The sequence below is a fragment of the Onthophagus taurus genome, chromosome 8 (assembly GCF_036711975.1).
Source record: "Onthophagus taurus isolate NC chromosome 8, IU_Otau_3.0, whole genome shotgun sequence".
Taxonomy (NCBI): domain Eukaryota; kingdom Metazoa; phylum Arthropoda; class Insecta; order Coleoptera; family Scarabaeidae; genus Onthophagus; species Onthophagus taurus.
Genome location: NC_091973.1, coordinates 1,394,876 through 1,414,996, shown reverse-complemented (window position 1 = coordinate 1,414,996; position 20,121 = coordinate 1,394,876). Strand labels below are relative to the sequence as shown.

The 20,121-nt window shown below is 35.6% G+C and overlaps 8 protein-coding genes across 8 annotated transcripts; 3 read left to right on the top strand and 5 right to left on the bottom strand.

Moving 5' to 3' along the window:
• Positions 1-1,251: 1,251 nt before the first annotated feature.
• Positions 1,252-5,985, top strand: LOC111414891 (COP9 signalosome complex subunit 2 alien). The gene is made up of 5 exons (XM_023046363.2): positions 1,252-1,435; positions 1,490-1,810; positions 1,864-2,536; positions 5,301-5,442; positions 5,493-5,985. Exons 1-5 carry the CDS (start codon positions 1,352-1,354, stop codon positions 5,638-5,640), a joined length of 1,368 nt encoding a protein of 455 aa, XP_022902131.1. The 5' UTR covers positions 1,252-1,351; the 3' UTR covers positions 5,641-5,985.
• A 637-nt stretch (positions 5,986-6,622) lies between these two features.
• On the top strand, positions 6,623-8,587 carry LOC111414787 (protein ABHD8-like). The gene is made up of 4 exons (XM_023046235.2): positions 6,623-7,631; positions 7,687-7,854; positions 7,913-8,123; positions 8,183-8,587. The coding sequence occupies exons 1-4, from the start codon at positions 6,745-6,747 to the stop codon at positions 8,297-8,299; spliced, it is 1,383 nt and encodes a 460-aa protein (XP_022902003.2). The 5' UTR covers positions 6,623-6,744; the 3' UTR covers positions 8,300-8,587.
• Positions 8,588-8,904: 317 nt separating this feature from the next.
• On the bottom strand, positions 8,905-10,007 carry LOC111414805 (coiled-coil domain-containing protein 124-like). The gene is made up of 2 exons (XM_023046253.2): positions 9,893-10,007; positions 8,905-9,662 (listed from the first exon to the last, which is right to left on the bottom strand). The coding sequence occupies exon 2, from the start codon at positions 9,636-9,638 to the stop codon at positions 9,006-9,008; it is 633 nt and encodes a 210-aa protein (XP_022902021.1). The 5' UTR covers positions 9,639-9,662; positions 9,893-10,007; the 3' UTR covers positions 8,905-9,005.
• Positions 9,629-10,541, top strand: LOC111414814 (UPF0235 protein C15orf40 homolog). Its single transcript, XM_023046265.2, has 4 exons — positions 9,629-9,849; positions 10,001-10,097; positions 10,175-10,302; positions 10,350-10,541. The coding sequence occupies exons 1-4, from the start codon at positions 9,718-9,720 to the stop codon at positions 10,446-10,448; spliced, it is 456 nt and encodes a 151-aa protein (XP_022902033.1). The 5' UTR covers positions 9,629-9,717; the 3' UTR covers positions 10,449-10,541.
• On the bottom strand, positions 10,450-11,656 carry LOC111414797 (phospholipase A1-like). Its single transcript, XM_023046241.2, has 3 exons — positions 11,556-11,656; positions 10,638-11,502; positions 10,450-10,583 (listed from the first exon to the last, which is right to left on the bottom strand). The coding sequence occupies exons 1-3, from the start codon at positions 11,605-11,607 to the stop codon at positions 10,523-10,525; spliced, it is 978 nt and encodes a 325-aa protein (XP_022902009.2). The 5' UTR covers positions 11,608-11,656; the 3' UTR covers positions 10,450-10,522.
• Positions 11,657-14,990: 3,334 nt separating this feature from the next.
• On the bottom strand, positions 14,991-16,579 carry LOC111415209 (phospholipase A1-like). The gene is made up of 3 exons (XM_023046770.2): positions 16,497-16,579; positions 15,155-16,076; positions 14,991-15,093 (listed from the first exon to the last, which is right to left on the bottom strand). Exons 1-3 carry the CDS (start codon positions 16,558-16,560, stop codon positions 15,036-15,038), a joined length of 1,044 nt encoding a protein of 347 aa, XP_022902538.2. The 5' UTR covers positions 16,561-16,579; the 3' UTR covers positions 14,991-15,035.
• Positions 16,580-16,680: 101 nt separating this feature from the next.
• LOC111415101 (phospholipase A1 VesT1.02-like) lies at positions 16,681-17,946 on the bottom strand. Its single transcript, XM_023046611.2, has 3 exons — positions 17,851-17,946; positions 16,868-17,789; positions 16,681-16,809 (listed from the first exon to the last, which is right to left on the bottom strand). The coding sequence occupies exons 1-3, from the start codon at positions 17,900-17,902 to the stop codon at positions 16,752-16,754; spliced, it is 1,032 nt and encodes a 343-aa protein (XP_022902379.2). The 5' UTR covers positions 17,903-17,946; the 3' UTR covers positions 16,681-16,751.
• Positions 17,947-18,083: 137 nt separating this feature from the next.
• On the bottom strand, positions 18,084-19,248 carry LOC111415109 (pancreatic lipase-related protein 2-like). The gene is made up of 2 exons (XM_023046620.2): positions 19,153-19,248; positions 18,084-19,103 (listed from the first exon to the last, which is right to left on the bottom strand). Exons 1-2 carry the CDS (start codon positions 19,202-19,204, stop codon positions 18,136-18,138), a joined length of 1,020 nt encoding a protein of 339 aa, XP_022902388.1. The 5' UTR covers positions 19,205-19,248; the 3' UTR covers positions 18,084-18,135.
• Positions 19,249-20,121: the final 873 nt, after the last annotated feature.

The following is a 20,121-nucleotide window of genomic DNA, read 5'->3' as shown; positions in this document are numbered from 1 at the left end:
ATCAAAAGCCTTGCTGAAATCGAGCAGTACCAACACAGTAACACATCTGTTGTCGCAGGCATACCTAATATCATCAGTAACTTTAATGAGAGCAGTAGTTGTACTATGCCCACTGCGAAAACCCGATTGCAACTCATTGTGTAAATTAAACCTCTCTAGAAATCCTTGGACTTGTAAATAAACTAAGCGGAAATCGGACAGAAATCAGTGTTACATGAAGAGGACTTGGATTTGGGTATGGGAACGACATGAGCAACCTTTCAGACAGAGGGAAATATCAAAAGAAAAGTTGAAGATATGAGTTAAGGGAGGAAGCACTATATCCAGGATAGGAAGAAGAAGGTTGAGACCGATACCATCAGAACCCACGCAAGGGGACTTCGAATAAGTCAAAGCATCGCCTACTTCGATCGCGGTCACAAGCGTAAGAGAGAAGGAGCAAGATTTAAGAGAAGTAAGAATTTCATTAATTGTAGCCGCCTTAGTTACGTCATCGATGATCAGGGGAGGCTCTGCAAAAAAGTTTGCCATCGACTCACAATCAAGATCCATCTGGACAGACGGAGAATCAATCACTCCGAGAGACCTCATAGTCCTCCAAAATGTTCTGGGCGCGACTCCAGACAGCCTCTGGTAGAAATAAGATCTCTTAGCATATGATTACAGCGGTTGCGTAAAATTCGATAATTTTCCCGATTACGCAGTCACATAAGAGATCTTATCTCATCACTCAGCCAAGGTGCAGGCTGAGTGCAGGTATTACTGTTAAGACTTGAGTTACATTGGACTTCAGTGTAACTTATCGAGGTACTCCTGTTGAAGTTGAACTGTGAAAAGTTTTGAATTATGATGTTACATCGAATCTGCCCGACATCTGTAAACAAACGAAAACACCTCTTATTACTACACTAATATAGTAGCGCCATCTTTTAGTTAACTTGAAAAGAATCATGTTACAAAAATATTTAAAAATAATTTATTGTGTTTATTTTTGGTAAATTTATTTTATTGGGGTTAAATTTTTGATGATTTTTTTTATTGTAATACTTAAAATAAGAAAGCGCCATCTATTGGGAGTTATCACAACTGTGTAAGTATTTGAAAACTGTTACTATTAATTAATTTAGGTACATATTAAGGTATAACATTAATTTTAAGAAGATTGTAAATGAAAAAATTGTAGTAAATTAAAAATAGAAAGATTAATAAATAAAGATCCATCAAATAAATTTTGACTTTTGACAGTTCGTTTCGTATCTACATTCGTTCTGTTGCCGAATTTTATATATTATAATTGTTTTTCGGCGGATCGGTGCAAAAAAAATAATATAAAAGCCGCGTTTGGCTTGTTATGTCATCTGATGGTGACTTAATATACACGATGTCCGACGCAGAAGATGATTTTATGTGTGAAGATGAGGAGGATTACGGACTGGTAAGACATAACCTCACATTATTCATCTTCCCAAACCGACATAACTTTCTTTAGGAATATTCCGAAGACAGCAATTCTGAGCCAGACGTTGATCTCGAAAATCAGTACTACAACAGTAAATCTCTAAAAGAAGATGAACCCAAAGCGGCTTTGTTCTCCTTTCAAAAAGTTCTTGATCTCGAAGGAGGCGAAAAAGGCGAATGGGGATTTAAAGCTCTCAAGCAAATGATTAAAATCAATTTTAAGTTGGGTAATTTTAAAGAAATGATGGATCGATATAAACAATTACTTACATACATTAAGAGTGCTGTTACACGTAATCATAGTGAAAAATCTATAAATTCTATCTTGGATTATATTTCTACATCAAAAAATGTAAGCATTTCCAACACACTTTAAAATTAACGTCTTATTTAATATTTATTTAGATGGAATTACTTCAAGATTTTTACGAAACAACTTTAGAAGCATTAAAAGATGCAAAAAACGACCGATTATGGTTCAAAACGAACACGAAACTCGGCAAACTTTATTACGATCAAGGCGATTTCAACAAGTTAGCAAAAATCCTAAAACAACTCCATCAATCGTGTCAAACGGACGACGGCGAAGACGACCTCAAAAAAGGCACCCAACTCCTTGAAATCTACGCCCTCGAAATCCAAATGTACACCGAGCAAAAGAACAACAAAAAACTAAAAACACTTTACGAGCAATCCCTTCACATCAAAAGCGCCATCCCGCACCCATTAATTATGGGCGTTATCCGAGAATGCGGAGGGAAAATGCATCTACGCGAAGGCGAATTCGAAAAGGCGCATACAGATTTTTTTGAAGCCTTCAAAAATTACGACGAATCCGGAAGCCCTAGAAGGACTACTTGTTTAAAATATTTGGTTTTAGCTAATATGTTAATGAAATCTGGTATTAACCCATTCGATTCGCAAGAAGCTAAACCATATAAAAACGATCCCGATATTTTGGCCATGACCAATTTGGTAAATGCTTATCAAACTAATGATATCAAAGGGTTCGAAGCTATTTTACGAGAAAATCGGGAAACTATTATGGACGATCCTTTTATACGTGAACATATTGAAGGTAAATTTGGGTAATTAATTAAAAATTTTTTACCACCAAAATTATCAATATGTATCATGGTTGTGAATCACTAAAACGTTTCAATAATGATTACATTCTTTAGATGTTGTAATATTTGTGATGTGAGTAAAGGTGTAGTGAATTCATTAAGAGTTATTTTTGAATATTTTCGTAATAATCTAGCTGATAACATTATCAGTGATGAAAGAAATATTTTCAACATTGTTTCCTCCAAGAGTACCAATTAGGTTACAACTATGACTCAGAAATGTTTCTTTTCGAATTTTATGCTCTCTTCTTCTGTGTGTTAAACCTCCAAGTTGAGCGATAAGAATATAATTAATTGATGCTTAAAAACTTGTTCCCACATTTATAATAATCAAATGACCTTGGCAAAACTAAGTATTTAGCTTTATTAAGCCGAAATCGCTTGCGCTTCAATGTAGTGACTAATTTTGGGTTGATGTGGTATTAATTGTCACATCATATTAATTGTTGAGCCTCGCCCGCAAGCGACCTCGGCTCATTCATGAAAAATACAATGTTTAAGATGGAGAATATATGATTTCGCCGTATTAAACCGAGGTCGCTTGCGGGCGAGGCGTTCCAATGTACAGAGCAGGTTTGGGTTGATATATTAATTGTTGAGGAGCCTCGCCCGCAAGCGACCTCGACTCATTCATGAAAAATACAATGTTTAAGATGGAAAATGTATTATTTCGCTATATCAACCCGAGGTCGCTTGCAGGCGAGGCGCTTCAATGTATTGAGCAGTTTTGGATTTATATCATATTAATTGTTGAGCCTCGCCCGCAAGCGACCTCGGCTCATTCATGAAAAATACAATGTTTAAGATGGAGAATATATGATTTCGCCGTATTAAGCCGAGGTCGCTTGCGGGCGATGCGTTCCAATGTATAGAGCAGGTTTGGGTTGATATATTAATTGTTGAGGAACCTCGCCCGCAAGCGACCTCGGCTCATTCATGAAAAATACAATGTTTAAGATGGGAGAATGTATGATTCTGCTTTATTAAGCCGAGGTTGCTTCAATGTAATGATCAGTTTTGGGTTCATATAACATCAATTGTTGAGCCTCGCCCGCAAGCGACCTCGGCTCATTCATGAAAAACCCAATGTTTAGCGTGGAAAATACATGATTTCGCCATATTAAGCCGAGGTCGCTTGCGGGCGAGGCGTTCCAATGTATTGAATATATTTGGGTTGATATGATATTAATTGTAGAGCCTCGCCCGCAAGCGACCTCGGCTCATTCATGAAAAATTCAGTTGGAAATGTATACTTTCGCCGTATTAAGCCGAGGTCGCTTGCGGGCGAGGCGCTCCAATGTATAGAGCAGGTTTGGGTTGATATATTAATTGTTGAGGAGCCTCGCCCGCAAGCGACCTCGGCTCATTCATGAAAAATACAATGTTCAAGATGGAGAATATGATTTTGCTTTATTAAGCCAAGGTCGCTTCAATGTAATGATCAGTTTTGGGTACATATAACATCAATTGTTGAGCCTCGCCCGCAAGCGACCTCGGCTCATTCATGAAAAATACAATGTTTAAGATGGAAAATGTATTATTTCGCTATATCAACCCGAAGTCGCTTGCAGGCGAGGCGCTTCAATGTATTGAGCAGTTTTGGGTTGATATCATATTAATTGTTGAGCCTCGCCCGCAAGCGACCTCGGCTCATTCATGAAAAATCCAGTTGGATATGTATACTTTTGCTTTATTAAGCCAAGATCGCTTGCGGGGGAAGCGCTTCAATATATTGAGCAGTTTTGGGTTGATATCATTAATTCCTCGGCTTATTCATAAAAATACAATGTTTAAGATTTAGAATATGATTTTGCTTTATTAAGCCAAGGTCGCTTCAATGTAATGATCAGTTTTGGGTTCATATAACATCAATTGTTGAGCCTCGTCCGCAAGCGACCTCGGCTCATTCATGAAAAATCCAATGTTTAGCGTGGAAAATGTATGATTTCGCCATATTAAGCCGAGGTCGCTTGCAGGCGAGGCGCTTCAATGTATTGAGCAGTTTTGGATTGATATATTAATTGTAGAGCCTCGCCCGCAAGCGAACTCGGCTCATTCATGAAAAATCCAGTTGGAAATGTATACTTTTGCTTTATTAAGCCAAGATCGCTTGAGGGAGAAGCGCTTCAATATATTGACCAGTTTTGGGTTGATATCATTAATTCCTCGGCTTATTCATAAAAATACAATGTTTAAGATGGAGAATATGATTTTGCTTTATTAAGCCAAGGTCGCTTCAATGTAATGATCAGTTTTGGGTACATATAACATCAATTGTTGAGCCTCGCCCGCAAGCGACCTCGGCTCATTCATGAAAAACCCAATGTTTAGCGTGGAAAATGTATGATTTCGCCATATTAAGCCGAGGTCGCTTGCAGGCGAGGCGCTTCAATGTATTGAGCAGTTTTGCATTGATATCATATTAATTGTAGAGCCTCGGCTCATTCATGAAAAATCCAGTTGGAAATGTATACTTTTGCTTTATTAAGCCAAGATCACTTGCGGGGGAAGTGCTTCAATATATTGACCAGTTTTGGGTTGATATCATTAATTCCTCGGCTTATTCATAAAAAATACAATGTTTTAGGTGGAAAATGTATGTTTTCGCCTTATTAAGTGGAGCTATTGTCTAATTTTGCGTTGATATGGTATTAATTGTCAAGTTTTAGCCAATTTTATATGCAATGAGGATTAAAAAAGAGTTTTTTGTTTCAGATTTGTTACGTAACATTCGAACACAAGTGCTAGTAGAACTAATAATGCCTTATACTAGAATTCAGATACCTCATATAAGTCGTGAGTTAAACATCGATGAGGAAGATGTAGAAAACTTATTGGTGTCTTGTATTTTGGATAAGTAAGTCTTAATGTAATATAATTACGTTTAAAACTAATTTTTTTTTCTAGTACAATTCTAGGTAGAATCGACGAAGTAAACCATGTATTATTCTTAGATCACTTAACGAACATAAACAACACACGATACACGGCCCTTGATAGATGGACCAATCAATTGGCGAGCCTTCATGTTTCCGTGGTGAATAAAATGGCGTAAAATCCTCATTGAAAAGGTGTTTTAAATTTTTTGTGAGAGGGTAGAGGATTGAACGCGAAAATTGAACGCTATTTGAAAGTAAATTACCAAAAATTGTATTTTTCATCTAGAAACACTAATTTTAAATCAATACGGTTATATATATTTTTTTTAATTTGTACATTTAAGGTACCTAAAATATTAATTAAACGCCACTTGTAGGTAAAAGTTGTAATTTAAAATTAGTTTTTCTATTTGATGAGATAAGATCATGGAACTTAAATCTTGTTTTATATTTTGGTGATTTACTTTTGAATCGGTCTGTAAACTTTTTTAACGAAAAATTAAAAAAAATTGTATTTAAAAGCTACATGTTTTTGCTGCAGAACCATTTTTCGATTTATTTTCCTAAACACAAGCACACAAAGAAGAAAGTTCATGATAAAAATGTGATATAGCTCTAAAAAACTATGAAATAAAAAAATCTTTAAAGAAGAAATTCTCTTAAAAATAATAATCAACTCGCCCAGATCATTTACTCATTTTCCACACAACAAAATAAAAATTGTAAACAAATTTTTGCAAAAACCCTATCAATATTATTAATTTTTTGTCTCAAATATTAATTTCTTTGTGTTCGTATTTCTAACATTGCTAAAAATAACTGGATTGAAATTAATTTACAAAGTTTTTAATTTATAATACTTTTTTGTTTTTTTTCTATGTTAATAATATTCAAGTTGCTGTATCATTTTCTTTTGTAAAGTAAATAAAGTGATATTTTCCAAATGGATTTAATTTGAACAATCATTAAAAACCTGACCTGAAAAATTAAATAATTAAAGACGTCATAAAATACCTCAAACAATTAAAGAAATATTACACTTCAACTAAAGTGTAATAAATGTATTTCAAATAACAGTACTCAAATACATTTCTATGCATACGATTTTCGTCTTTAACAACCTCTTCCTTAAGCCTCAGATTGCTTAAAAGTAACTTTAGGTATACATTTAAGTCAGTGGCGTTGGTGAATAACAGCAGCTGACCCCACTTTGTAAATACACAAGTGAACTAAATTAATTTAAAACATAAAATATGGGTGTAACGTAAATAATTTTGATAATGAACGAATCGTGTTGTAAAATTTTGGATTTTTGTCCAATTTTTAACGTAAGACATCAAATTCATCCGAGAGATGCATCAGGACCGAAACATAACGAATTTGTTAGGATTGATCGGAAAAAAACGTTGAGGGTGATTCATGTGAAACCGGAAAGTGAAAATTTACCGAGGGTGAGTTACGAACATGAGAAGAATAAAAGGAAAAGTAATAATCGACATTCGATTACCGAAGAATACTGGTTTACACGCTGGAATAAACCTTTAAAAGGGGGAAATTGTAATTGTTCTTTTAGAAGATCTCAAAGATACTCAAAAAATTCGTTTATTAATAAAAGTTTTTCATCAAATGATGTAAGAATTTCAAATTATGATCTTCCAGCAACAAAAATTGTAGATGTTGAGACTTTTGTGGAGAGATTAATCCAAGATACTTACTTTGAAGCTTTACAAGAATACTTGGTTAAGGTGAAAAACATTGGAATTGATAACTTAGCATTTCAAACGCTGGACGAACTTGATGGGGTGATGCTACGACGGAAATTTGACTCCCCTGCTGTGCTTGAAGTCGAATGTATTACTCAAAATCAACAAGAAAAAGAGAAACACAAAAAATGTGATTTACATAAAAGCAATTTAAAAAAAAAACCTATTGTGATCTTATTGCATGGTATTGGAAGCACTGCTGATGTCTGGTGGAACATCATAAATAAATTACAAAAAGCAGGATTTGAAATAATCGCCCCTGACATGTTAGGACATGGTTATAGTGCAGCTCCCAATCAAATTGGAGCTTATAAATTCAAAAATTTGTTGCGATATACTTTAGAAGTTTTTGACAAATATATTTCTAATGAAGGAAAAGCCATTGTTATTGGACATTCATTTGGGTACAACACTATTTTAATTCTTTAATTTAATTTCAATTTCATAACACATTTTTAGATCAAGTTTAGCAACAGCTTTAGCAAGATATCGAATGCAACAAGTAGTGCAATTAGTTTTAATAAGCGGAGGTGGTCCCACACCTTTAGCTGCTCCAACTGAAGTTTCTGATACATATTGGGATTGTGCAATGTTAATAAAACCATTCGTTTTCTGTGGCCTCAAAAGGTAACTCTTAAATTATTTACTTTTAATTACTTTTTTGTTAAAAAACAGGTTCTTTAAGGAGCTTTTTCTATTCGTCAAGAGGAAAGCATTTTAAACCATGCGAGATAACTCACGGGATACCCGCTTACGTTCTTAGTTACATTGAAAAGGGACAATGTTGGCCTGAAGGTGATGGAGCATTCCACCGGAGAATTTTAATTCCAACCTTATTAGTCCATGGTTTACAAGATACTAATGTTACATTGGTTCAAGAATGTGAAATGGAAAGGGTAAACATAAATAAATAGCTTATTAAGTAGATTAATTCATTTTTTATTGTTATTTTTAGACTATTCCAAGAGCGTTTTTAGAGTTAATACCGAATGCTGGACATATGTCGATGTTAGAAACTCCAGAGCATTTGAGCCACATGATCATATGCTTCCTGGATTGGTGGAGTCGTTGAAATCAAAGACAAGATTAATGTTATTAGAGAAATCCGTCCATCACTCAATCAAAACAGAATTATATGTAGAATTATGCATATTTCCAAAATGCAATTAAATGTTGAGTCAAAAATTGAAACACCAAATATAATGAAATTTAGTATATAGTAATATAATTAGACAAAATCATTACTCTCTGTCTTAAGTAATGGGTTTTGCATAAATACAAGTTGCAATTAATATTGTATCAACCCAAAACTGGTCACTTAATTGTAGCACCTCGACTTCTTGAAGCAAAATCATGCATTCTGCATCTCAAACATTGGTTTTTTTTAAGTAAAAATTGGTCAATCAGCCTCAATTTGATCACTATCATGGTTTCAGTTTTAAATCAATGCTTCAAATGTTAATGTTGAAATATTTGATGCATTTTGGAAATAAGCTAAAATATGGTGTTCATTAAAAAGCTGGTATTAAGGAATAAACAAATGTAGAAACCCTTCATTATCAAATAGTATTATTAACATCATTTCTTAGTGTTGTTTTCCTTGATACCAACATTTTTGGATACTATATAATTTAAAAAATCAGTATTTTTAGAATTAAGTATTTTCAAAAGCAAAGAAAAAACGTATTTTTTATATTCTTTTGCAACCTTTATAATGTTTATTGTAATTAATAACACAATATTTTTTTGAATATTAATAAAGAAAGGATTACAATAAATTACGTTTTATTTAAAGGATTTTCGGGTGATTTTTGCCATTCTTTAAAGATCATTTGTTTCAATTGAGAGAGGCGTAAACTTGGATTTTCTGCCTTCAGTTCCGCCAATCTGCGCTCTTCATAAGCAGTGTAAGCAGCTTTCATTCTCTTCTCAGGATGTTTATCCACTTTATCCTGAGCTGCTGAGTTTACACTTAAAATAGAAATAGCTTCAGTTACACTTCTTGCTTCTTCACCTTCAACCATAGCGCGATTGATGTTTTCTTCTAAAGGTATAGTTAAATGCGTTTCAATTTCTTTTTCTTTCTCCTTTTTAACCGGTTGCTTAGCTTGTTCAATTTGAGCTCGGGTTATTTTAACAGGTGGTGGTGGTTTAGAAGGAGCTTTCTTTAAGGACTCCATTTCTTTTTCTAATAAAGCTTTTGCTTCCGCTTTTTTTTCTAGTTGAGCTTGCTTCTTTTTTTCTTCTGCTTCTTTTCTTTGTTGTTTTTTAACAAGTTGTTTATCATCATCTTTCCAATAAGCTTCTTCTATTTCTTTTTGCTTTTTGGACACTTCAGCATCCTTCACTGCAGCTTTTCTCTGCCTAGCAGCTACTGCCTTACTATTCTCCCCAGCAAACTTTTTAGGCATGATTGTGAAGTGTTAAGACATAACCTAAAAAGTGTAAGATGTTTACTTGATTAATAGGAGCGTTGTTCGAAGTGATTTAATGTGGAAAATATTGAGTTTTAACAACAATATCGTGAATAAATCGATTCTGGTTAATTCGAATAATAAATTTATTGAAATGTCGAAACAAAAACATAACAAAAAAAATGGTGGAAAAACAAATGGAAACTTGGTAAGAAAAAACAAAAAAAAAAATATATATATATATAACATACGTGTTAAATTGAGACTCCTAATAGGTTTTTGTGGAATTATTTATTCTTGACATAACCTTATTTTAATCAGTGTTGCCAATTTAACGATTTTTGTTTTTTCATCGCTAGGAACAACCAAAAGATGGCTTTATAAGTGAGGATAAATCGAAGGATATACTATTAAATATTTTAGCAAAACCAGGTGCGAAACAAAACAAAATAACGGGTAAGAATAAAAAATAATCAAACAGGTAGGCAACACAAAAGCCCAGAAATGACTCAACCACCACTTTTATTTTATAGAAATCACAATAGATGGCGTGGGTGTTCAAATTAATGCTCCACCTACGGATGGTGAAGCTAACACTGAATTGCTTAAATATATTTCTTCTATTTTAGGATTGCGAAAGAGTGATGTTCATTTAGAAAAGGTAAGAATACACATATATGTACAACGTAATGATTAATTCTTATACAGGGCTTCAAATCTCGCCAAAAAATAATCAAAATATCAGGAGATGCGATAAATCTGCAATCAGTTAAAGAAAAAATTCGAAAAGAAATGGAAGAAAACTAACTTCACTTTGCTATATATTTATTACAACAAATAAATTTGTTTACTCTTGATTTACAATCAAAATAAGAATAAAATTAAGATTCAATCACAAAAGGTGGTTCCCCTTCAGTATCCATGTAATAATCTCCAATAGCACTACAACAAAATCATTAATAAAGCACAATTCAAAATTTCCTTTATATAAATTACCTTGTATCAACTGGCCATCCTCCCCAATACGATTGGGAGTTATCACTACATCCACCATCTACATAATCTTCATAGGAATTACATTTAACGGCCATAAACGCTGAGCTATACGTGTACAAGATCATATCTTTGATCAAAAAGTGTGAACACGTTCCGATTATGTCTGGTCCGCATCCTGGTTGTTTAACGCCTCCGTTTAAATAGAAATCGGCGTGCCCCACCGAATAAGGATACCCCAAAAAGCCAGAATTGACGTGAATGACTTGTACAAATTGAGCGTCGGTGGTATCCAAACAATCATCAAGATTGTCCAACGAGAAACCTGGCCAAGCTGGGTCTAAAGCAACGATAGAACCTAATCTTCCCGATGCGGTACGTCCAATACGTCCAACTAATTGACCACCAAGGCTGTGGCCCATTAAGTTAACGGTGGAGGCGTCAACTTGATAATGATCAATAATTTCGTTGATTGCCTCTCCAATTAAATCACCTACGGGGTTTACATAGGATCTAGCTAAAGTGTAGAACTCCCCAGCTGGCCCACTCCAGTCTAAGCAAAACACGTTCAAATCATTCGAAGCGAGAATGCTATCTTTAACACCAGTTACACTGGTGCTCTCTCCAGATCCACCCCAACCATGAGTTGTAAACAAAGATGGCAAATTTGGGTCGAAAACTCCCGCTTCGAAAAGCAAATCTAACTCTTCACCGTTAAAAATAAAAGGTTCATCTTTGTTTAACGGCGTATATAAGTAAAAAGTAAAGTTCCTTCCATCCACTGGATCAATGATTTTTGGGGTACTTTGCGTATCAACTAAATGAACTTTTCCTTCATCATCCGGAATAAACCAGAATCGACGATTAACTAAAAAAATACGTTATTACTATGTATTGTTGAAGAATAAACGTTTTTAATACCTGGTAAAGCTGTGGCAAACGCCAAAACCGCCAACACTAAAAACAACTTCATGATTGCAGTTAAACTCACTTGAGAATAAATTTATATAGGCATCCTCAGAAATCATTGTTTTCAGCAGTGATCTGATAATCACGATCGATTCTAAAGTGCTTGAAAACTTTAGATAGCACATCTCGAGTGGTGCTATTGTGATTTTAATACCTTCACAGCAAAAAATGACGAAAATTGCGATAAAAATATACTTAAAACGTTAATTTATTTTAAAAAAATAAAAAAAAATGTCGATTACTTTGTTTTGAGAAGTTCGTTAAATCCCAAATCTTGATTAAAATCTCGAAGTAATGAATTCTTTTATAATTATGTATTTAAAATTTTTTAATTGTTTAATTAATTAATCATTATTCGACGCTTGCGTTCCTTATATATACAATCTCTCTTATAAGAAGATAGTTATTTTCAAATCGCCGAGGTCGCTTGCGGGCGAGATTTGATAAATTAACACAAAATTGTTAATCTTAGAGGATATAGCGCCTCGCCCGCAAGCGACCTTGGCGATTTGAGGCGAAATCGTTCCTAATATACCTTGATTAAGATGCAAACTTTCTTTTAAGAAAATGTTTATCCTTAAATCGCCGAGGTCGCTTGCGGGCGAGGCGCTACGTTTGAAATATCAACACAGATGACAAAATCGTCAACTTTGGAAGATCTAGCGCCTCGCCCGCAAGCGACATCGGCGACTTGAGACGAAATCGTTCCTTATATATCTTGGTTAAGATATAAACTCTCTTATAAGACGATCTTTATCTTCAAATCGCCGAGGTCGCTTGCGGGCGAGGCGCTACATTTGATATACCAACACAAAATCGTCAAACATGGAGGATCTAGCGCCTCGCCCGCAAGCGATCTCGGCGACTTGAGACGAAATCGTTCCTTATATATCTTGATTAAGATATAAACTCTCTTATAAGACGATTTTTATCCTCAAATCGCCGAGGTCGCTTGCGGGCGAGCCGCTACATTTGATATACCAACACAAAATCGTCAAACATGGAGGATCTAGCGCCTCGCTCGCAAGCGACCTCGGCGACTTGAGACGAAATCGTTCCTTATATATCTTGATTAAGATAATAAATCTCTTATAAGACGATTTTTATGTTCAAATCGCCGAGGTCGCTTGCGGGCGAGGCGCTACATTTGATATACCAACACAAAATCGTCAAACATGGAGGATCTAGCGCCTCGCCCGCAAGCGACCTCGGCGACTTGAGACGAAATCGTTCCTTATATATCTTGATTAAGATATAAACTCTCTTATAAGACGATTTTTATCTTCAAATCGCCGAGGTCGCTCGCGGGCGAGGCGCTACATTTGATATACCAACACAAAATCGTCAAACATGGAGGATCTAGCGCCTCGCCCGCAAGCGACCTCGGCGACTTGAGACGAAATCGTTCCTTATATATCTTGGTTAAGACATAAACTTTCTTATAAGACGATTTTTATTGTCAAATCGCCGAGGTTTCTTGCGGGCGAGGCGCTACATTTGATATATCAACACAAAATCGTCAAGCATGGAGGATTTAGCGCCTCGCCCGCAAGCGACCTCGGCGACTTGAGACGAAATCGTTCCTTATATATCTTGGTTAAGATATAAACTCTCTTATAAGACGATTTTTATCTTCAAATCGCCGAGGTCGCTTGCGGGCGAGGCGCTAGATTTGATATTTCAACACAAAATCGTCAACTTTGGAGGATATAGCGCCTCGCTCTCAAGCGACCTCGGCGACTTGAGACGAAATCGTTCCTTATATATCTTGGTTAAGATATAAACTTTCTTATAAGACGATTTTTATCTTCAAATCGCCGAGGTCGCTTGCGGGCGAGGCGCTACATTTGATATATCAACACAAAATCGTCAAACATGGAGGATCTAGCACCTCGCCCGCAAGCGACCTCGGCGACTTGAGACGAAATCGTTCCTTATATATCTTGGTTAAGCTATAAACTTTCTTATAAGACGATTTTTATCCTCAAATCGCCGAGGTCGCTTGCGGGCGAGGCGCTAGATTTGATATATCAACACAAAATCGTCAAGCATGGAGGATCTAGCGCCTCGCCCGCAAGCAACCTCGGCGACTTGAGACGAAATCGTTCCTTATATATCTTGGTTAAGATAATAAACTCTCTTATAAGACGATTTTTATGTTCAAATCGCCGAGGTCGCTTGCGGGCGAGGCGCTAGATTTGATATTTCAACACAAAATCGTCAACTTTGGAGGATATAGCGCCTCGCCCGCAAGCGACCTCGGCGACTTGAGACGAAATCGTTCTTTATATATCTTGGTTAAGATATAAACTTTCTTATAAGACGATTTTTATTGTCAAATCGCCGAGGTCGCTTGCGGGCGAGGCGCTAGATTTGATATATCAACACAAAATCGTCAAGCATGGAGGATCTAGCGCCTCGCCCGCAAGCGACCTCGGCGACTTGACACGAAATCGTTCCTTATATATCTTGATTAAGATATAAACTCTCTTATAAGATGATTTTTATCCTCAAATCGCCGAGGTCGCTAGCGGGCGAGGCGCTACATTTGATATATCAACACAAAATCGTCAAGCATGGAGGATCTAGCGCCTCGCCCGCAAGCGACCTCGGCGACTTGAGATGAAATCGTTCCTTATATATCTTGGTTAAGATATAAACTTTCTTATAAGACGATTTTCATCCTCAAATCGCCGAGGTCGCTTGCGGGCGAGGCGCTACATTTGATATATCAACACATAATCGTCAAGCATGGAGGATCTAGCGCCTCGCCCGCAAGCGACCTCGGCGACTTGAGACGAAATCGTGCCTTATATATCTTGATTAAGATAATAAACTCTCTTATAAGACGATTTTTATCCTCAAATCGCCGAGGTCGCTTGCGGTGAGGCGCTACATTTGATATACCAACACAAAATCGTCAAACATGGAGGATCTAGCGCCTCGCCCGCAAGCGACCTCGGCGACTTGAGACGAAATCGTTCCTTATATATCTTGATTAAGATAATAAACTCTCTTATAAGACGATTTTTATGTTCAAATCGCCGAGGTCGCTTGCGGGCGAGGCGCTACATTTGATATACCAACACAAAATCGTCAAACATTTAGGATCTAGCACCTCGCCCGCAAGCGACCTCGGCGACTTGAGACGAAATCGTTCCTTGTGTATCTTGGTTAAGATATAAACTTTCTTATAAGACGATTTTTATCCTCAAATCGCCGAGGTCGCTTGCGGGCGAGGCGCTAGATTTGATATTTCAACACAAAATCGTCAACTTTGGAGGATATAGCGCCTCGCTCTCAAGCGAACTCGGCGATTTGAGACGAAATCGTTTTCTCTCAAACTACCAAGGTTGCTTATTCATCGGGTATTTATTTACAAACTCATTAATTTATAAACTTTATTTGACCAAAAAAAAAATTACAATTTTTTTAACCCATGGCAAACGGAGAATTAGAACGCGTTTTTAAAAAGTAATCACCAGAAGCCCTAAAAAAATAATAAAATAAAAAATATCACCATGATATAATAATATTTTTATGATCCTTACGATTTATCAACATGAAGATGTCCCATTAGTGACTTATGGTTGGAGTTACACATATGTTGTTCAAAATCGTCCATTGATCCGCATAGTCTTGAATGAAATGCCGATTTATAAATTGATTCCGCATAAAATTCGTATGCCCTTGCATGTGAGCAAATGCCAACTAGATCCAAGCCACAACCAGGTTGGGTTTTTCCACCATTAGGATAATAATCAGCGTGTCCTAAAGAGCTCGAAAATCCCAGCCATCCACTATTAGTGTGAATAACATGGACGAATTCGCCATCAGATGGATCTATTCTATCATCAATTTTTGATACTGTGTATAAAGGACCAGCTGGATCTAAACCAACAATGGATTTAACGAGCCCGTTGACTTTAGCTCCTGCACATCCAACTAAATGCGCACCAAGAGAATGACCCACAAGATGAAATTTTTCCGCTTTGATTCGATATGTTGACATTAACTTGTTGATAAAATCCCCGACGAATTCTCCGATAATGGGTACCGCAGCTCTAGCGCTGAAATAATTTAAATTCGCCGGCCCACTCCAGTCGATTATAAATAAATTAACGTTGAAATGTTCTAAAATAGCCGATCCTATGATGGTATTTACAGGACTTTTAGCGTGGTTATTCCACCCATGACTTACAAAGACGTTAGGAAGTGAAGCATTAAATTTCGAACGAGAAATATTAAAATTATTTGCTGGGATTGTATCTGGATGTTTTTTTGATTTTTTTGTGTATAAAAGAAAAGTTAAATCATCTAAAGTGATGGGACGTCTTCTTGGATCGGGTTCAAATAAATCGATACGTTCATATCCTCCCATTCCATCATCAACATAAATATATCGCACACGATTTGGATCCTCTTCTTTGGGGTCATATTGACGCTGTACTTTTGTATTGGCATCAATCAAAGCTTTAATAAAAAATGATAATATTTAAAAAGTTCACTTATGTAAATATCCTCGGTGAATGTGTATTTGGTTTTAATGGCAAATTTTGTCGAATACAAGCAATGTTTACATGCGTGGGTAGCTGTTTAAATTGCGCTCTAAATACAAATGTAATTTCCGCGGTGAACGAAATCGTTTTGAGCTGACAAAGAACAAAATTGTTTTGCAAGAAATTTCAAAATGAAATTGCAAAAACATAAATTTATATTAATTGTGTCAAACGGTTAACACAGAGATGAAATACTTATCATAAGTGTTGTATTATCAATTTCGATAACATAAAAGAATGGCTATTAAAATATCTTTCTATTAACAAAGATCTTATAATTAGACGTTTATCTTAAAAAGGGAATTCAAGGTTACATTAATTAAAAAAAACTTACCAACAGCAAAAATTAATGTTAAAACCGCTATTATATATCGTCTCATGATAGTCGTGGAACACATTGTTGACTTCGAATTTATAACGCAACTTTTTATCGACCTAATCTTTTAGATAAAACTCATGTTAGATTTCATATTCAAAAAATATCAATTTTTATATGGAAAAATAAACAACAAAAGAAATAGAATGCAATGTTATTATTTACTGTATAACAATAATAATACAATCACTGAACAATTAAAACTTTTAATATTTAACCCCTTGCGAATGGAGCGTTGTTGTTTGTGGCCAAAAAGTAATCACCGCGAGCTCTAAAATTAAAATAATATATTAAGTAATAATTTATATTAAAAAAATTCATCAACATACGTTCTATCAACTTCGAATTGCCCCATGAAAGATCTATGATTACCAGTGCATCTATTATTATTCAAATCGTTCATAGAATCACATCTCCATGAAATGAATCTTCCAGTTCGGACTGATTCGGCAAAGAAGGCGTGTGCTCTAGAATGAGCACATGATCCAGCTAAATCAATGCCACATCCCGGTTGGGAACGCCCACCATTTGGACGATAATCAGCGTGTCCACTGGAAGTTCCAAAACCAAGAAGACCATGGTTGGTGTGAATAATTTGGACAAAAGCAGCATCGGTTGGATCGATCCTGTTGTCGATGTTTCCGACAGTGAAAAGAGGTCCAGCTGGATCCAAACCAACGATGGAATGGACGAGACCGTTAACTCTAGCTCCTGCACATCCTGCTACGTGGGCGCCTAAAGAATGACCGACAAGTTGAATTCTATTCAAAGGAACATTATGAGTTGATCTGATGCGGTTGATAAAGTCTCCAACAAAACCACCAACAACTGGGACTGCGCTTCTTGCGGTTGTGTACATTTGGTTAGCTGGTCTGCTCCAATCAACAACGAATACGTTGACGTTGTTGTTGTTTAAGATTGCTGGTCTAATAGCGGAGTTTACTTGACTTCCTGCGTTATTGTTCCAACCATGAATAATAAACTTAATAGGAAGGGATGGGTTAAAGTTGGTGTTAGCTAAAGCGTTGAAGTTGTTTCCTGGAACAATTTGAGCTTGATTAGGATTTCTTTGGGTAAAGAGGTGGAAGGTGACATCGTTGATTGTTGCTCTAGGTGCGGCTTCGTCTACTTCGAAAAGATCTACGAGTTGTAAACTTCCATTCTCGGCTTCTTGGTAAATGTAGCGGATTCTGTAAGGATTTTCTTCTTCTGGGTCGTAATACCTCTCAGTGTCTTCAAACATTTCCAAAGCTTTGAAATAATAAATAAGGATTTGAAATAATCTCGTTTGAAATTAAAAACTTCTTTTTACCAGGAACTGCAAAGGCACTTGCCACGAACGCAACCAAGATGAGTAGCTTCATTGTTGGGCTGGTGTGTTGTCCGGTCGAACGATTTTTCTCCTTTTATAGTAAACCCATATCAGATTAACAAGCAAAAAAGATTACTATTTATTCATTACCTTTTTAATCTTTTAATCGCTAAAAGTATTTGATAAGAAAAAAATTGAAAGGATTGTTTTTTGCAAATGATGATTAAAACCGATAATCACAAAATTTATTTTATTAATAAATTGTTATTTTTGTACACATCATAATTAACCTAAAGCAAACGGAGAAGATTCAGCGGTATCTAAATGGTAATCTCCACCTTGAGAACTATCTAAAGGCCATTGTCCAAAAATAACTTCTTCGTTTCCATCGCAAATTCCGTCTAAGAACTCGTCATAACTTGGGCAATTAAGAGCTTTGAAGTTTCCGGAAGTTAAAGATTCAACGTAGTAATCAACGGCTCGCCCATGAGAACATGATCCAGTTAAATCGGGTCCGCAACCAGCTTGTTTGCTACCTCCATTAAAATAAAAATCAGCGTGTCCAATAGAAGAACTAAACCCTTGAAATCCCGAATTTGTATGGACGATGTGAACGGTTTTACCGTCGGTTGGATCTAATCTAGTATCCACACTATCTAAACTAAATAATGGGCGAGCTGGGTCAAGCCCGACGATTTGATCAACTTCCCCATCAACAGCAGCTCCAATACAACCAACAACTTGTCCCCCGAGACTATGCCCAGCTAACAAAAAGTCAATTGCATTCAATTGAAAATGAGAAATGATTTCATTGATGTAACCCCCAACGATTTTTCCCACTAGCGGCACGGCGTAAACAGATTCAGTGTAAAATAATCTCGAATGGTCGTTCCAATCAATAACAAACACGTTCAAGTTCTCGCCTTGATCAAATAAAGCGTTTCTGATTTGTCTATTTAATCCACTAGTAACACTTCCGTGCCAACCATGAGAGATAAAAAGATTTTTATTATTTGGATTATAATTTGAGCTTAATAAATCATCTAAATTCTCCACTGATAACATTACACCATCTCTGTTTTCTTGAGTGTATAAATAAAGAGTTACATTTGATTTTTCAACAACAGTTATTCTCGGTTCTTGACGCAAATTAACCAAATGTAATTCTCCCTCTTCATCAGTTATATAAACGTATTGTTTTGGAATCGGGTTTTCTTCATCTGCATCATATCTCCTTCCATTTTTGATAACCACTACAATTCTTAGAAATTAATCATTGTTGTATTAATTGTTGTAACTCACCAGAAGATGTGGTTAATGCAACGATTGCGGCGAGTATTAGAAATACTTTCATGGTTGCTTGGAAAGTGAAACTAACTACGCGATCTTCAATTAATTTATATAGACGGCGTGATATAAAAATAAATTAGTATCTGATAAGAGATGTCGATGCAATAATTAGTACTCGATGTCTTAGACAATAGTACTTCAAGCTCGCATGAATTAACTGAATAAGATTAGATCAACGAGGAAAAAGTTTTTAATTACTGATAGCATTTTATAACATGTATTTATTTCATGTGTTCTATAACTTATTAATTTTGAGTAATGACGTTAGCTGCTTAATTTAAGTGGCCCCAACGAACTATTTGAAGTGATCTTGAAACGAACTTCTTAAATATTTAAATAAATATATCGGTTTTATGCAAATTTTTGGGTAAAACATTGAACAATCTGAATGCAGCGCCTCGGTCGCAAGCGACCTTGACTTAACTAATTGATTAATCCGAGGCGCTATAAGTGTTACCACACTGATAATGTATTAATATTAATATAATGAATAAAAATTAAAAAAATAAATAAAAAAAGGTATTTGTTTATTTATTTACTTTTCAAACTATTTGATTGATAAGAGATTTCTCAAAGATTTACAAAGTTGTGTCTATGAGAATAATCTGTTTACTATTTTGAGGTATGCGAAACTTCTATAAACACAAATACAGCCATAGATAAGTTTCGCTATGACATTGAAGGATTGAAAAATATCAAGTTCCTTAACGGATAATAAAAAAATAAAATTTAATGTTCATGTGCAATTTATTTCGGAACAATTACAAGTAATAAGAATACATTGAAGAATTATTGATGTTGTTTCTTGTGTTTCTTTTTATCTTCGACTTTGGGAATTAAAGTGTCGAAATGATTATTGAATTCATTTTCTAATTCATAAATACAAACTCTATAGTTGATGAAATTGAAGCATACTGAAAA

Bases quoted from the DNA above. Each gene is read 5' to 3' on its own strand.
- LOC111414891 (XM_023046363.2), top strand. From the start codon at position 1,352: ATGTCATCTGATGGTGACTTAATATACACGATGTCCGACGCAGAAGAT. The intron at 1,436-1,489 runs GTAAGACATAAC...AACTTTCTTTAG, and splicing joins ATGAGGAGGATTACGGACTG to GAATATTCCGAAGACAGCAA. The intron at 5,443-5,492 runs GTAAGTCTTAAT...TTTTTTTTCTAG, and splicing joins GTGTCTTGTATTTTGGATAA to TACAATTCTAGGTAGAATCG.
- LOC111414787 (XM_023046235.2), top strand. From the start codon at position 6,745: ATGAACGAATCGTGTTGTAAAATTTTGGATTTTTGTCCAATTTTTAAC. The intron at 7,632-7,686 runs GTACAACACTAT...ACACATTTTTAG, and splicing joins GTTATTGGACATTCATTTGG to ATCAAGTTTAGCAACAGCTT. The intron at 7,855-7,912 runs GTAACTCTTAAA...AGGTTCTTTAAG, and splicing joins GTTTTCTGTGGCCTCAAAAG to GAGCTTTTTCTATTCGTCAA.
- LOC111414805 (XM_023046253.2), bottom strand. From the start codon at position 9,638: ATGCCTAAAAAGTTTGCTGGGGAGAATAGTAAGGCAGTAGCTGCTAGG.
- LOC111414814 (XM_023046265.2), top strand. From the start codon at position 9,718: ATGTGGAAAATATTGAGTTTTAACAACAATATCGTGAATAAATCGATT. The intron at 9,850-10,000 runs GTAAGAAAAAAC...TTTCATCGCTAG, and splicing joins GAAAAACAAATGGAAACTTG to GAACAACCAAAAGATGGCTT. The intron at 10,098-10,174 runs GTAAGAATAAAA...TTTATTTTATAG, and splicing joins GAAACAAAACAAAATAACGG to AAATCACAATAGATGGCGTG.
- LOC111414797 (XM_023046241.2), bottom strand. From the start codon at position 11,607: ATGAAGTTGTTTTTAGTGTTGGCGGTTTTGGCGTTTGCCACAGCTTTA. The intron at 11,503-11,555 runs GTATTAAAAACG...GTATTTTTTTAG, and splicing joins GTTTGCCACAGCTTTACCAG to TTAATCGTCGATTCTGGTTT. The intron at 10,584-10,637 runs GTAATTTATATA...ATTTTGTTGTAG, and splicing joins GGATGGCCAGTTGATACAAG to TGCTATTGGAGATTATTACA.
- LOC111415209 (XM_023046770.2), bottom strand. From the start codon at position 16,560: ATGTGTTCCACGACTATCATGAGACGATATATAATAGCGGTTTTAACA. The intron at 16,077-16,496 runs GTAAGTTTTTTT...TTTTTATTAAAG, and splicing joins AACATTAATTTTTGCTGTTG to CTTTGATTGATGCCAATACA. The intron at 15,094-15,154 runs GTAAGGATCATA...TTATTTTTTTAG, and splicing joins CATCTTCATGTTGATAAATC to GGCTTCTGGTGATTACTTTT.
- LOC111415101 (XM_023046611.2), bottom strand. From the start codon at position 17,902: ATGAAGCTACTCATCTTGGTTGCGTTCGTGGCAAGTGCCTTTGCAGTT. The intron at 17,790-17,850 runs GTAAAAAGAAGT...ATTATTTCAAAG, and splicing joins AAGTGCCTTTGCAGTTCCTG to CTTTGGAAATGTTTGAAGAC. The intron at 16,810-16,867 runs GTATGTTGATGA...TTTTAATTTTAG, and splicing joins CAATTCGAAGTTGATAGAAC to AGCTCGCGGTGATTACTTTT.
- LOC111415109 (XM_023046620.2), bottom strand. From the start codon at position 19,204: ATGAAAGTATTTCTAATACTCGCCGCAATCGTTGCATTAACCACATCT. The intron at 19,104-19,152 runs GTGAGTTACAAC...TAAGAATTGTAG, and splicing joins TGCATTAACCACATCTTCTG to TGGTTATCAAAAATGGAAGG.